A 16,330-nucleotide genomic window follows, 5' to 3' on the forward strand; every position below is an offset into this window, starting at 1 on the left:
AAACAAGGAGGCCATGCTGGTAGGGGAACAAATCAAGAAACATTAGTACCACATGACAAGTACCCATGCGTAGGAGATGGGAGGCAAGATTTATAGAGGGGGAATGTAGGATACACACAGGCCTCGCAATGGACCCGACTTACTTCAGCGAGCCAGGGCGTGAGGTTAGACAGCCATAAGAGCCGGATGGGAGGGCTACAATGGACTGGACATGAAGGTGGTGGTTAACAGATGCAGGTGAGTAGGAACCAGGGGTGCTGGACGGGGACTCAGGGCTCTGGGCATAGTCCCACTCCCAGGAGCTTTAGAGCCATCAGTGTGTAAGGCATGGAACATCCAGAGGGATGGATGGATAAAAAAAACAAAAAAAAACACGCACTGTCCAAGATGGTGGATATAGGCGAGCAGTTGGTGAGAGAGAGACAGACAAGGGGAGGGGGTTAGCGACAGGGCCAGTGTTCATGCATGGGGGTCCGAAGCAGAAAGTGCCATTCTCTACTTTAAAAATTCTCCTCGTTCACCTCCTCCTTTCTGACAACCACACAGTCCATGCTGCCTTGACCACTGCCTTTATAACAAAGACTGTTCCTACGAGAGAACAAGAACTATTACCCACCCTACCTTCCTTTTTGCTGCAAGGGAGCACAGATCTGTGCAAAAAAATAAAATAATTCTAACTTTTCTTTAATAATGTGCGTTATAAAAAGGAGGGGATTGTTTATACATGGCGCCGTTGACTAAACTCCACCAGGGTTTGTCGAGTTTGTTACAAAGGCAGTATTCTTTTCCTCAGACTGCATTCAGGCAAGTATAGTTACATATCTTGCGTGCAGTGTTAACTAAGCAATGGACAACCATTACTGAGCACCATACTGAGGGGGCATACTCACCGGATGTCATCCAAACTCAGGCTATTTCTGGAATAATAGCAGGCACAAGGAGTTAAAGATGACAGGCCACTCAAACACACTACCAGACGACAGACACTGACTGAACTTAGCCACTGCGAGACAGGTGTGTACAGATAAAAGTCTATCTTTATTTAGCTTGAGTAGTATAATTCCAATTTTAAGTCTGTACACACCTGGACGGCTCATAATAATGGCTGGAACGGAGCGAATGGATTGGCATCAATGCGTTTTGATGCATTTCATGCCATTCAACCTTCGCACTCCAGTCATTACCACGAGCCCATCCTCCCCAATTGAGGTGCCAGCAACCTCCTGTGATAGAAACCCTGGTGAATGTAATATGGCACAGAGGAGCTTCGGATTTCCTTTTTGGTCCAAAACCAAATTCTGATGGGAGAATTCACGTACTTGTGAGCACAAAAAGGATCCAAAAAGCTCAACTGTGCCTTCGAGATTAACTAGTCTACCGACACCACGGGTGCACAGTAAAAGACAAGCCTACGTTAAGAAAAGACAGAACATAGACACAATATAGATACAAACATCGTTCTATGGCCACGGAAAAACAGCACCCACCTGCTCAGTTTAGAGTTCCTGGCGGGGGATTCGGCCCCCCTCAACAGTTGCCTGAAATACTGGGAAAAAGGGGCAGGGAGGAAACCAGTCACACATATTAGGACCTCCTCCCCTCCCTGACTATCTATTTAACACTGAACAAAGTACCGTGGTCGGGTCCTGGCGTTTTTCCTGATCATTTGACATGAACAGGAAAAACACCAGGCTATAACCATGATATCTAAAGACTCTTACGAATAACTACTTTCCAGATACTCTATGTATTCAGGGATCGGTAGAAGACGACACTATTTCACCTCATATTTCAGTATGATAATAAAATGAGAGAATCTGTATAGTGTAATGCATGATGACTTGCTGCACGAGCTCATTGGTCAGTCGTGTGTCCAGTATTGATGACATGATCTCACAAGTGTTTGTGTGTGAGAGACTAGGGTTGCAAAGCTACCTGTAATTTACCAACTGCAACCAGTTTGACGCCAAAACATTGACAACAAATACATATAGTTTCATTATTTTTTTTAAATCCCCAGGTGTGTAAAACAAATATAAAAGTATATTTTATGGTGAGACCCTCATATTAAAACACCAATGGTATTCAATAATTTATTTATATATATATATATATTCTTTTTTTTTTTTTAATCAGCATATTTCATTTTATGTAAATGTTATACTAAACAAAAATATAAAACGCAACAATTTCAAAGATTTTACTGAGTTACAGTTCATATAAGTAAATCAGTCAATTTAAATAAATCAATTGGCCCTAATCTATCGATTACACATGACTGGGAATACAGATACGCATCTGTTGGTCACAGACACCTTAAACAAAAAAGGGTTGTGGATCAGAAAAGCAGTCAGTATGTAGTGCCTAATTTGCTTCATGCAGTGTAACAGTATCTCTGTGCATTCAAATCAATCAATAAATTGCAATTGTGTTCGTTGTCTGTAGCTTATGTCTGCCCATAACGCCCCCATGGGGCACTCTGTTCACAAAGTTGACATAAGCAAACCACTCGCCCACATGAAGCCATACACGTGGTCTGCGGTTGTGAGGCAGGTTGGATGTAATACAGAATTATCTAAAACAGCGTTGGAGGTGACTTATGGTAGGTGAAATTAACATTAAATTCTCTGGCAACAGGTCTGATGGACATTCCTGCAGTCAGCATGCCAATTGTACGCTCCCATTGTGTTCTGTGACAAAACGGCATATTTTAGAGTGGCCTTTTATTTTCCCCAGCACAAGGTGCACCTGTGTAATAATCATGCTGTTTAATCAGCTTCTTGATATGAAACACCTGTCAGGTGGATGGATTATCGTCACAAAGGAGAGCTGCTCCCGAACAGGGATGCAGACAAATTTGTGCACTAAATTTGAGAGAAATAAGCTTTGTGTATATGGAACATTTCTGGGATCTTTTACTTCAACTCATGAAACATGGGACCAACACTTTACATGTTGCGTTTATATTTTTGTTCAGACTACATGTGATAAGGCCACACAAGAGGGCCAGAGACATGACAGACACCTGTGGTAATCTGAAGTACCCAAAGGGGCCACTAGATGTCTTGTGATAGATTACATAAAATCCTTGAAAGACACAAATTCTGGTAGACTTTGAAAGTTTCCAGTAATATACCCTCCCTTTGCAACCCGAGTCCTGACCTCGTCGCTGTGGCAGAACATGGGGGTGAAGACGTTCTCTAGCAGGGACAGGACATGCTCGTAGGCCTCGAACAGGCAGCGCATGGTCTGCAGCTTCACCACCCCGGCATAAGGGCCCTCAGCAACTGGGGAGGGAAAGCTACCACATGAGCATAACCTAACCAAGCTGCCATTTGTAATAATGAACATTCTGTTAATAAAACTGTTCCTATGGCCATTTATAAACAGTACTTAGACATTCTGTTGATAAGGCTGAAGATACAATATTAAAATCCATATCTGAAGGAGAGGATACGGTATTATAAGTTCTCAAAGAGAAAATAATAAAAAACTATGACTGAGCAATGACAAAAGCCATGACGAATACAATGATCGTGTCTTAAAACGGGAAATGTCAAACAAGTCCCTATGACTCACTATTTTTGATCTCCTCGACAATGAAGGGGTCAAAGCGGATCTTGTCGATGCTCTCATCCAGGCAGTAGGTCTCGTAGATCTTTTTCACCTCCTCGTGGAGCATCAGTGTCTCAGAGTCCGACAGCTCCGGACATAGGATCTTGTCGTTGAATTCCTCTGGTGGGGATAAAGGGAAAGGTCCAACTAGAGTTAACCCAGGATTGATTAGGCAACAAATCGCAAGCAAACTAATAGTACACGCACAACCTACCAAAGCAAAAAAAAAAGAAATACATATCCACACGGATTCCATTGGGCCCATGTTATTTTATTTTAAAAAAAATTTTTTTTTTTGCCCAGATCAGCCTCAGCCTGACAGCTTCTGAAGATCAATATTGTCAAGAAAGGCCTATAAAAAGCTATAACTCAGATTTAAGAAGTTGATCAAAGTAAATCAGACAATATGTAGTTAATTGTGAATGTAAACAGTGACAATGTCTCCTTGAGAATTAATTGACGAGAGGGCAGCCGTTCATTAGAAACAGAGTTTAATGGTTAGAAGATGTGATGGATGGCTATCATTACTTTAATGGTTTTGCAATGACCTCTGGATAAAAAAAAATTTGACTTGATGCCTGAGTAAGGAATTCAGCTTGCTTCTTAAAGACAGAGCTGAAGAGCATTTGAAACACAAAAGGAGGATTGCTGTGTTAAATCCAGAGATTAATATTTATTTTCTAAACCAGATATTCTCGTCATTCTAGATTTATTCAGATGGGGTGCAAACCATGTTGTATTGTCCTTTACAAATCATTTAAAATAGCCTCCCAGACAATCAACTACTGAATTAATATTAAAAGAAATGAACTCTGGAGTAAAGATATGTTCAATTTCCAACAAGGTGCTCTGGGTTTGGGAGTTGAAATCTAAAATACAACAGTTTGCATGGTGATCTGATAAAGTAGAATGGAGGATCTAAGTGCTCTGTAATATTGGACATAGTGACAGAGGACAAAATGTAATCAATCCTTGAGTAATACTGATGTCTCTGATAAAAGAAAGTAAACTCTTTAGAAGATGGATTTTTCAGTCTTTTGGTTTTTCAATTGGAAATTGGATCTATCTAAACATGGGATAATAACTGCAGACATGTGTGCTTCTTTGACCAAATTTTAAAATAAATACACACACACACACCACACACCACACACCACACACCACACAACACACAACACACAACACACAACACACAACACACAACACACAACACACACCACACACACACACACACACACACACACACACACACACACACACACACACACACACACACACACACACACACACACACACACACACACACACACACACACACACACACACACACACACACACACACACACACACACACACACACATATATATATAATAAAAAGGACAATTGAATCCATATATTAGATAGTGAAATTAAGGTTTTATCAAATATGCCTGGAGCATACAGAGAGATAAAGGATCCTGCCTTCACTGTCATTCCAGGAGTCTATAATGCTGATATCGAGAGTTCTACAAACTACCACACACCTCTTGCCCTACTAAGGGCAGAAGAAGCTACTACATTGAAAAGGGTACTGCTACATTTATGAACATCCTCTTTCAACAGATGTGATTATTGTATTAAAGTAATATACATATTTTTCCTCTGAATAAAATCAAGACATAGTGCTTGCTTAGTTCCAGTTTTTGATTTCTTGGAATCCCAAAGAGGCAAAAAAAAAAGAAAAAAAGACTAGTCATAAGTATTGAAAGAAAAAACAACAATAGGATAGTAGATCTGATTGTCCTGTATTTCAAGTACATACGTATATTTATACAGAGTGTACAAAAACATTACCAATAAGAGCTCTTTCCATAGCATAGATGGACCAGGTGAATCCAGGTGAAAGCTATGATCCTTTTGTTGAGGTCACCTGTAAAATCCACTTCAATTAGTGTAGATGAAGGAGGAGACAGGTTAAAGGAGGATTTTCAAGCCTTGACACAATTGAGACATGAATTGTGTATGTGTGCCATTCAGAGGGTGAATGGGCAAGACAAAATATTTAAGTGCCTTTGAACGGGGTATGGTAGTAGGTGCCAGGTGCACCGGTTTGTGTCATGAACTGCAAAGCTGCTGGGTTTTTCACACTCAACAGTTTCCCGTGTGTATCAACAATGATCCACCACCCAAAGGACATCCAGCCAACTTGACATAACTGTGGGAAGCATTGGAGTCAACATGGGCAAGAATCCCTGTGGAACACTTGACACCTTGAAGAGTCCATGCCCCGATGAATGGGGGTTGTTCTGACGGCAAAACTCAATATTAGGAAGGTGTTTTTTTACCCCCTTTTTTCTCCCCAATGTCGTGGTATCCAATTGGTAGTTACAGTCTTGTCTCCTCGCTGCAACTCCCGTACAGACTCGGGAGAGGCGATGGTCGAGAGCCATGCATCCTCCGAAACACAACCCAACCTAGCCGCACTGCTTCTTGACACAATGCACCGTACACCTGGCGACCTGGTCAGTGTGCACTGCACCCGGCCCACCACAGAAGTCGCGAGTGCGTGATGAGACAAGGATCCCTGATCCCAATCCCTGCCAGCCTAACCCGGACAACGCTGGGCCAATTGTGCGTCGCCCCATGGGCCTCCCGGTTGCGGCCGGCTGCGACAGAGCCTGGGCTCGAACCCAGAATCTCTGGTGGCACCCGGGAGGCCACTGCGCCACCCGGGAGGCCTTAGGAAGGTGTTCTTAATGTTTTGTACACTCAGTGTAGGTCACACAACAATCCATTAATGCTGCCTGCTCTTTCCCTTTCCCCATGCATTGGTGATATGCAGATGCCGAGTCACACCCCCGTGGGCACCAGATACCCCCATAAGATGACAATATGGGAACACCATGCAAACCATAAACAAAAAAAGGTATAATGTTCTCTATATTAGATATAAACTAAATCCACTGCAGAGTGAAACCGCTACACTCATAATATAAACCAGCCTCAAGACTCCAAGGAAAAGTGAAGTTCACATAAAGGCATGCAATTGTATTATAATAAATAGAAGACTTCAGAATACTCTATGATACTTTTCTCTCATGCTCAGGCCTCAAAATGAAAGACTATGAGCAAAAGAAAATGACCCATACAGATGAAATGGTATGTTTTAGGGAAAATAATATTACCACAATACAGTATAGGTCTAGTGTAGATGCGGTGTTTGCATTCCATCTCAATCACCCCGCGGGATAATAGGCTGAAGAGCACAACAGGTAGCGGCTTCTGCAGGAATGATATAGTGTCGCTACCCTCCTGGGTCTCAGAAAGCGAGACCAGGCGTAGGGATGAGCGGCATGAATACTCCTCCATCTCGGCCTGATGGGGCTATGGGAAATACTGCCCCCTTTTGGATGAATGGTGTGCCCAAAGTAAACTAAAAAAAAACTGTCAAAAATTGCTAATATATGCATACAATAATTATTATTGAATAGAAAACACTCTAAAGCTTCTAAAACCGTTCAAATTATGTCTGTATGTAAAGCAGAACTCACAGGGCAGCCATTCTCCCAAACACTCTCTCCCTCCTTAGAAAATTCCTCCAACTTTGACGTCATCGCCCCCACCCTTGCCAACCAGCTATGGCTCTGGGAACAGTTTCTATCTCTTCAGCGCGCTCCCGTCTTACAGTGAGACATGCAACGGAGAAAATAGCACGAGCTTTGACTGCTTGGTGGGCCAAATACTGAGGTGTCACGAGTTTTCAGGAGCGCGCTCTGGAAAAACGGACGTTTTTTTCCAAGCTGGTTGAAGGGAGTTCGTTACGTTTGATTTAATCGCCAATTGTTTTGTACGTTAAAAACATCCTAAAGCTTGATTCTGCATTTAGTTTGACCAGTTTAGTCGACATATAATATGTAAATTTGAAGTTTTGATGCGCAATTTTCGTGATCAGAAGTCCTTTTTGGGGTAATTCACCTGAAGATGTTAGCTTTTGCTAATACAAAGACACACCAACTGCAACCAAACGTTATATTAGGTAAGTATAACTCCTTCCACGGCATTCTTGTCGAAGACCATCAAAGGTAAGGGAATATTTATGTTATAAAATTGTATTTTTGTCGAATCCAACATAGTAGAGAAATAATGCTAATGGCTGAGCGCCGTCTCAGATTATTGAATAGTTTGCATTAAGAAGAAGTGTATCTTTCTAAATATATGTAGAACATGTATATTTAGTCAAAGTTTATGATGTTTATTGCTGTTATCTGGCGTTAGCTGCTGGAGATATTTATAATTTCTCCGGTCATTTCTGCTGCATTTCTTGAACATGGCTCAATGTAAATGGAGATTTATGGATATAAATTGCATATTATTGAAAAAAACATAAATGTACTGTGTAACATGTGCTATTACTGTCATCTGATGAAGATTTTCAAAAGGTTAGTGAATTATTTTTCTTTTAATCCTGCGTTTGTGATTGTGCTAATTTGCATAGCCATGTGGCTACATATTGTATGTTTCCCTAGTGGTGGTTTAACATAAATATGTGCTATGTTTTCGCTGTAAAACATTTTAAAATTCTGACATGCTGGGTAGATGAACAAGGTGTTTATCTTTCATTTAAGCTATTGGACTTGTTAATGTGTGGAGGTTAAATATTTTTAAGAATATTTTTGCTTTCCCTGCGCCACCGTTGTGGGCTGAAGGGGGAGGGGGGGGGTTCCCAGTTGGGAACCCCTAGCCCCATCAGGTTTTAAACAATCCGTCATGCCCTGGATGTTCTCCGCATCGATGTTGATATCATGGTGTTCACGCTGTTCCGCTTGTATTGTGTTTGTGCGGGCTGATTGTGTTGTGCCAGACTGGTTTACCTTCGCAATTTCAATCTCACATTGAGTGAATTTCATCTTGAATGATTCAATGTCTGCGAAGATGGCGATCACTGTGACTTTAGTAGTTTTTACATCAGTGCACATTTCGGACAGACTCTTTTAGCTCAGCAAGCCTTCCCGACATCAGGAGCAAGTGAGATAGAACCTACTCCTCTTTGACGGGGAGCTGCGTCCCTGTAGACCCATGTACAGAGGGATGCTAACAGCTTCTATTTCGTATCTTCTTGATTTGTAGACGGAGACGGAGTAGCAGGCTCCAACATGTTGATATTTCTCTTGGCAGGCATTTCAGCGCTCATTCTTGTACGTGATTAGTTCAGACGGTCAAAAAAACACTAGAATTAGCATTTAAAACTTTGCAGAAGAGTGAGCAAAACTCCTATGCCACCATCTTGCTCTTAAATAACACGTCGCTTTCATAGCGTATTACTTTTAATTCTTAGGGTGTACTAATGGTCAAGTCTCAAAATCAATATCCATCTTACCTCTATATTGTTTTATGTCCTCAACAAGAAAGTGAGCCTGTCAGATAGCCAGTAATGTAATTTTCCAGATTTTTGACAAACATGTTTTACCTCTGGCCTCCATTGATTTATTAACCCTAATTCTGGTCATCCTACAAGGGTAAAAACTCCAATAATTTTGAACGAATCATGATACAGACATGAGTTTTGGACCATTTGTTTTCTTAGAAAAGTATCTACACAATTAACATATTTTAACCATTGGTCAAAAGATGCTTTTTTGATTGGACACCCTACACTTATTCATTTTCCTTCAGACTGTCCAAACACTGGGAAGGGGGGAGTTTCTGGGCCAGGACATCGTTGTCAGTCTGTATTCATCTATATCTGGGATAATGGCGAATGGCCAAAGCCTGCTTACCCACAGTGAGGCAGAACTGGAGAACATGCACGGCCCCCTCCTGCTTGAGGAAGTTCATGAAGCGGAAGAGCAGGTCCTGCTGCTCCCTGATCTCCTTCAGCTCCAGCTTCAGCACCTGAGAAAGAGGGGAGAAGATGAGTGGTTTTGAAGGGCAGTATATGGGGAGAAGAGGGGGAAAGGATGGGTTACTTGGCTACTTACAGAGGGCTTCTTGTTGCGAACGTCAGAGTACTTGTGCAGGAAGGGAACCAAGGTTGAGCTGGGCTCCATAGCGGCCTCGGGAGGAGAGTTGTTGATGAATATGAGAAGCAAATGGTTCACGGTGTCCTAAAATGGGAATGAGTATTGATTTACAACAGAAAATCTATGCCCATTCTGGCTTGTTTATGTCCTGACTTGCAAATCACATCAAGCCTGAAAACAACAATCCTATACGAATCAGCTATGGGTCAGCTATCAGCTATACGACCACTCCTCATCATAGTCAAACGCTCCCTAAAACATTCTGCGAGCAGGCCTTTCTAATCGACCTGGCCCAGGTATCCTGGATAAGCATGCCCCTTTAAAAAAAATGTAGAACTAAGAACAGGTATAGCCCTTGGTTCACTCCAGACCTGACTGCCCTTGATCAGCACAAAAACATCCTGTGGCGGACTGCAATAGTATCGAATAGCCCCTGCGGTATGCAACTGTTCAGGGAAGTCAGGAACCAATACACACAGTCAGTAAGGGGAGGAAATGCTAGCTTTCAAACAGAAATTTGCATCCTGTAGATCTAACTCCAAAACGGTTTGGGACAATGTAAAGTCCATGGAGAACAAGAGCATCTCCTCCCAGCTTCCCACTGCACTGAGGCTAGGTGACACAGTCACCACCGAAAATTTCAATAAACATTTCTCTACGGCTGGCCATGCTTTCCTCCTGGCTACCCCAACCCCGGCCAATAGCTCCGCACCCTTCGCAGCTACTTGCCCGATCCTCACCAGCTTCTCCTTCAACCAAATCCAGATCGCAGATGTTTGAAAGAGCTGCAAAACCTGGAAAAAACCCTTACAAATCAGCTGGGCTAGACAATCTGGACCCTCTCTTTCTAAAATGATCCGCCGCCATTGTTGCAACCCCTATTACCAGTCTGTTCAACCTCTCATTTTGTCCGAGATCCCTAAAGATTGGAAAGCTGCCGCGGTCATCCCCCTCTTCAAAGGGGGATACACTCTAGACCCAAACTGTTACAGACCTATATGCATCCTGCCCTGCCTTTCTAAAGTCTTTGAAAGCCACGTTAATAAACAGATCACTGACCATTTAGAATCCCACCGTACCTTCTCCGCTACGCAATCCGGTTTCCGAGCTGGTCACGGGTGCACCACAGCAACGCTCAAGGTACTAAACAATATCATAACCGCCATCGATAAAAGACAGTACTGTGCAGCCATCTTCATCGACCTGGCTAAGGCTTTCGACTCTGTCAATCACCGTATTCTTATCGGCAGACTCAATAGCCTTGGTTTCTCAAATGACGGCCTCGCCTGGTTCACCAACTACTTCTCAGATAGAGTTCAGTGTGTAAAATCGGAGGGCCTGTTGTCCGGACCTCTGGTAGTCTCTATGGGGGTACCACATGGTTCAATTATCGGGCCGACTCTTTTCTCTGTATACATCAACGATGTCGCTCTTGCTGCGGGTGATTCCCTGATCCACCTCTACGCAGACGACACCATTCTGTATACATCTGGCCCTTCTTTGGACACTGTGTTAACTAACCTTCAAATGAGCTTCAATACCATACAACACTCCTTCTGTGGCCTCCAGTTGCACTTAAATGCTAGCAACCCAAATGCATGCTTTTCAACCGTTCGCTGCCCACACCAGCCCACCATCACTACTCTGGACGGTTCTGACCTAGAATACGTGGACAACTACAAATACCTAGGTGTCTGGCTAGACTGTAAAATCTTCTTCCAGACTCATATCAAACATCTCCAATCCTAAATCAAATCTAGAATTGCCTTTCTATTTCACAACAAAGCCTCCTTCACTTACGCCACCAAACTTACCCTAGTAAAACTGACTATCCTCGACTTTGGCAATGTCATCTACAAAATGAAAAAAAAAAAAAAAAACGCCTTACACCACCCACCACTGCGACCTGTATGCTCTTGTCGGCTGGCCCTCGCTACATATTCGTTGCCAGACCCACTGGCTCCAGGTCATCTATAAGTCTATGCTAGGTAAAGCTCCGCCTTATCTCAGCTCACTGGTCACGATAAAAACATCCACCCGTAGCACGCGCTCCAGCAGATATATCTCACTGGTCATCCCCAAAGCCAACACCTCCTTTGGCCGCCTTTCCTTCCAGTTCTCTGCTGCCAGTGACTGGAACAAATTGCAAAAATCGCTTAAGCTGGAGACTTACATTTCCCTCACTAACTTTAAACATCAGCTATCTGAGCAGCTAACCGATAGCTGCAGCTGTACATAGTCCATCTGTAAATAGCCCACCCAATCTACCTACCTCATCCCCATATTGTTTTTATTTACTTTGCTGCTCTTTTGCACACCAGTATCACTACTTACACACCATCATCTGCTCATTATCATCTGCTCATCTATCACTCCAGTGTTAATCTGCTAAATTGTAATTACTTTGCTACTATGGCCTATTTATTGCCTTACCTTCTCACGCCATTTGCTCACACTGTATATAGACTTTTTTCTATTGTGTTATTGACTGTACGCTTGTTTATTCCATGTGTAACTCTGTGTTGTTGTTTCTGTTGCACTGCTTTGCTTCATCTTGGCCAGTTCGCAGTTGTAAATGAGAACTTGTTCTCAACTAGCTTACCTGGTTAAATAAAGTTGAAATCTTTCTTTTTTTTTCTTCTTTTTTTTTTTTTTTTTTTACATATGTTTTCTAAATTAAACATGTTTCATGGCTACAAAGCACTTACAGGATCAGCCAGGTAGTCCAAGGCGGGGAGGAAAACAGAGCCAGCCAACACCTCTCTTATCAGAAGAGTAAGCGATCTGAGGATAGTGGAAAGACGGGTATGAAAGAGAGAAATGGGAAAACAGAGACCGGGTTCATATACAGTTAGCATGAAACAGAAACTCCCCGAAACAAGAAGGCACTATCTGAACAACTAATAAGAAATGCTAAATGTTGTTTTCTGTCATAAGTGTGCCCTAATGAACTCAAGCCAGGAGACAATGACCTATATTGCCTCAAGAAATATGGTGCCATGTTACCTGCAGTCAGAGGCTTTGGGGGGCAAAATATAGGGGAAGAGCATCTCAGTCAACTTCCTGAGGTAGAGGAGCTCGTCTCTGCGACTGCGTAGTGCCACGTGCAGGTCAGGGCCGTACTCCTCCAGTGCTGCTTGCTGTAGATACTCAGCGTTCTTCACTAGGGGGTAGAAACAAGTCAAGGGTCCGCTGGTCAAAGTTCCACTCTTTGGAAAGAACTCTGGCAGTAAAAGATATTTAAAAATTAAGATGATTACCTTTTTGCCTTGCTTTGGTTATTATTTCAATGTGCTTCATGGAAACTTTAAGCAGTTTGGCCGTGATAAGACCTGGGATATCAACCTGAGAAAGAACATATTATATATATATATATATTTTAAAAATATATATATTTAAAAAAATCTGATATCTAGAATAGTCTAAATCCTGTTTCACCTTTTGAGTTCGACGTACGAGCACAGCGGCAAAGAAACGCAGAGTCACTCTCAGCTCATCCACAAACGCCTCATCATCTGTGATATCCCTTCACAGGAGAAAAAAAAAAACAGGTCATATGTCTGCATATACCATGCCAGAGGATGTATTTAGTGCAACATGGAGCACTTGTGAGTAATATACAGTAACAAACCTATACCAGGGATACACAAAGTTTTCAAGAACCAGTTCCAGAACCTTGAAACAGAGCAAAAACATATCACATCTTAGATTGACAGGAGCACTTTCCAGAAGGCACAAAATAAAATTCGTTTTTTCAGTGTCCCATACCTCTGATAGAGAGGCATCCACTTTGGAGGGAACTTTCAAGTCCAGCCATGGTTGATAGTTCTCCAATAGTAATGTTGGTCTGTCAATAGAACATTATTTACATAGAGCACCAGTCAAAAGTTTGGACACACCTACTCATTCAAGGGTTTCTCTTTATTTTTGTTTACTATTTTCTACATTGTAGAATAATAGTGAAGAAATCAAAACTATGAAATAACACATGGAATCATGTATTATCATGTATACCAAAAAAGAAAAAAAGTTATGAAAATAGATTCTTCAAAGTAGCCACCCTAGCCTTGATGGCAGCTTTGCACACTCTTGGCATTCTCTCAACCAGCTTCAATGAGGAATGCTTTTCCAACAGTCTTGAAGGAGTTCCACCATATGTTGAGCACTTGTTGGCTGCACTGTAAAACATTTACTGTAGCATTTCCGTCACTCTGCGGTCTGACTCGTCCCAAGCCATCTCAATTGGGTGAAAGTCAGGTGATTGTTGAGGCCAGGTCATCTGATGCAGCACTCCAACACTCCCCTTCTTGGTCAAATAGCCTTTACACAGACTGGAGGTCATTGTCCTGTTGAAAACCAAATGATAGTCCCACTAAGCCCAAACCAGATGGGATGGAGTATCGCTGCAGAATGCTGTGGTAGCCATGCTGGATAAGTATGCCTTGAATTCTAAATAAATCACAGACAGTGTCAACAGCAAAGCACCCCCACACCATCATACCTCCTCCATGCTTTACGGTGGGAAACACCTACTCTGCGTCTCACAAAGACACGGCGGTTAGAATCAAAAATCACAAATTTGGACTCAGACCAAAGAACAGATTTCCACCGGTCTAATGTCCATTGCTCGTGTTTCTTGGCCCAAGCAAGTATCTTCTTCTTATTGGTGTCTTTTAGTAGTGGTTTCTTTGCAGAAATTCGACCATGAAGGTCTGACTCACGCAGTCTTCTCTGAACAGTTGATGTGTCTGTTATTTGAACTCTGTGAACCATTTATTTGGGCTGCAATTTGAGTCGCAGTTAACTATAATGAACTTGTACTCTGCAGCTGAGGTAACGCTGGGTCTTCCTTTCCTGTGGCAGTCCTCATGAGAGTAATCATGGACTGTCGTTTCTCTTTGATTATTTGAGCTGTTCTTGCAATAACATGGACTTGTTCCTTTACCAAATAGAGATATATTCTATATACCACCACTAACTTGTCACAACACAACTTATTGACTCAAATGCATTAAGAAGGAAAGAAATTCCACAAATTAATTTTTAACAAGGCACACCCGCTAATTGAAATGCATTCCAGGTGACTACAAATCAAATCTTATTTGTCACATACACATGGTTAGCAGATGTTAATGCGAGTGTAGCGAAATGCTTGTGCTTCTAGTTCCGACAATGCAGTAATAACCAACAAGTAATCTAACTAACAATTCCTAAACTACTGTCTTATACACAGTGTAAGGGGATAAAGAATATGTACATAAGGATATATGAATGAGTGATGGTACAGAGCAGCATAGGCAAGATACAGTAGATGGTATCGAGTACAGTATATACATATGAGATGAGTATGTAAACAAAGTGGCATAGTTAAAGTGGCTAGTGATACATGTATTACCTAAGGATGCAGTCGATGATATAGAGTACAGTATATAGTGGCTCGGGTGGTTGATGTCCTTGATGATCTTTATGGCCTTCCTGTAACATCGGGTGATGTAGGTGTCCTGGAGGGCAGGTAGTTTGCCCCCGGTGATGCGTTGTGCAGACCTCACTACCCTCTGGAGAGCCTTACGGTTGAGGGCGGAGCAGTTGCCGTACCAGGCGGTGAAACAGCCCGCCAGGATGCTCTCGATTGTGCATCTGTAGACGTTTGTGAGTGCTTTTGGTGACAAGCCGAATTTATTCAGCCTCCTGAGGTTGAAGAGGCGCTGCTGCGCCTTCTTCACGATGCTGTCTGTGTGAGTGGACCAATTCAGTTTGTCTGTGATGTGTATGCCGAGGAACTTAAAACTTACTACCCTCTCCACTACTGTTCCATCGATGTGGATAGGGGGGTGTTCCCTCTGCTGTTTCCTGAAGTCCACAATCATCTCCTTAGTTTTGTTGACGTTGAGTGTGAGGTTATTTTCCTGACACCACACTCCGAGGGCCCTCACCTCCTCCCTGTAGGCCGTCTCGTCGTTGTTGGTAATCAAGCCTACCACTGTTGTGTCGTCCGCAAACTTGATGATTGAGTTGGAGGCGTGCGTGGCCATGCAGTCGTGGGTGAACAGGGAGTACAGGAGAGTGCTCAGAACGCACCCTTGTGGGGCCCCAGTGTTGAGGATCAGCGGGGAGGAGATGTTGTTACCTACCCTCATCACCTGGGGGCGGCCCGTCAGGAAGTCCAGTACCCAGTTGCACTGGGCGGGGTCGAGACCCAGGGTCTCGAGCTTGATGACGAGCTTGGAGGGTACTATGGTGTTGAATGCCGAGCTGTAGTCGATGAACAGCATTCTCACATAGGTATTCCTCTTGTCCAGATGGGTTAGGGCAGTGTGCAGTGTGGTTGAGATTGCATCGTCTGTGGACCTATTGGGGCGGTAAGCAAATTGGAGTGGGTCTAGGGTGTCAGGTAAGGTGGAGGTGATATGGTCCTTGACTAGTCTCTCAAAGCACTTCATGATGACGGAAGTGAGTGCTACGGGGCGGTAGTCGTTTAGCTCAGTTACCTTAGCTTTCTTGGGAACAGGAACAATGGTGGCCCTCTTGAAGCATGTGGGAACAGCAGACTGGTATAGGGATTGATTGAATATTTCCATAAACACACCAGCCAGCTGGTCTGCGCATGCTCTGAGGGCGCGGCTGGGGATGCCGTCTGGGCCTGCAGCCTTGCGAGGGTTAACACGTTTAAATGTTTTACTCACCTCGGCTGCAGTGAAGGAGAGACCGCATGTTT

General features: G+C 43.0%; 1 protein-coding gene across 4 annotated transcripts in view; it reads right to left on the reverse strand.

The window, feature by feature from the left end:
- LOC135526067 (sorting nexin-14-like) overlaps positions 1–16,330 on the reverse strand; it is a 29,998-nt gene that overhangs the window by 9,581 nt on the left and 4,087 nt on the right. For 3 of the 4 annotated variants that reach the window (XM_064954137.1, XM_064954136.1, XM_064954135.1), the window contains exons 5-16: positions 13,384–13,462; positions 13,247–13,290; positions 13,054–13,141; positions 12,876–12,960; positions 12,622–12,778; positions 12,324–12,399; positions 9,574–9,699; positions 9,373–9,487; positions 3,580–3,735; positions 3,163–3,287; positions 1,488–1,546; positions 891–917 (exon numbers count right to left, since the gene is read on the reverse strand). In XM_064954137.1, coding sequence (XP_064810209.1) covers positions 891–917; positions 1,488–1,546; positions 3,163–3,287; positions 3,580–3,735; positions 9,373–9,487; positions 9,574–9,699; positions 12,324–12,399; positions 12,622–12,778; positions 12,876–12,960; positions 13,054–13,141; positions 13,247–13,290; positions 13,384–13,462 — 1,137 coding nt within the window. The remainder of the gene's footprint in view (positions 1–890; positions 918–1,487; positions 1,547–3,162; positions 3,288–3,579; positions 3,736–9,372; positions 9,488–9,573; positions 9,700–12,323; positions 12,400–12,621; positions 12,779–12,875; positions 12,961–13,053; positions 13,142–13,246; positions 13,291–13,383; positions 13,463–16,330) is intronic. The other variant, XM_064954138.1, reaches the window with a different exon arrangement.

The sequence above is a fragment of the Oncorhynchus masou genome, chromosome 32 (assembly GCF_036934945.1).
Source record: "Oncorhynchus masou masou isolate Uvic2021 chromosome 32, UVic_Omas_1.1, whole genome shotgun sequence".
NCBI lineage: Eukaryota > Metazoa > Chordata > Actinopteri > Salmoniformes > Salmonidae > Oncorhynchus > Oncorhynchus masou.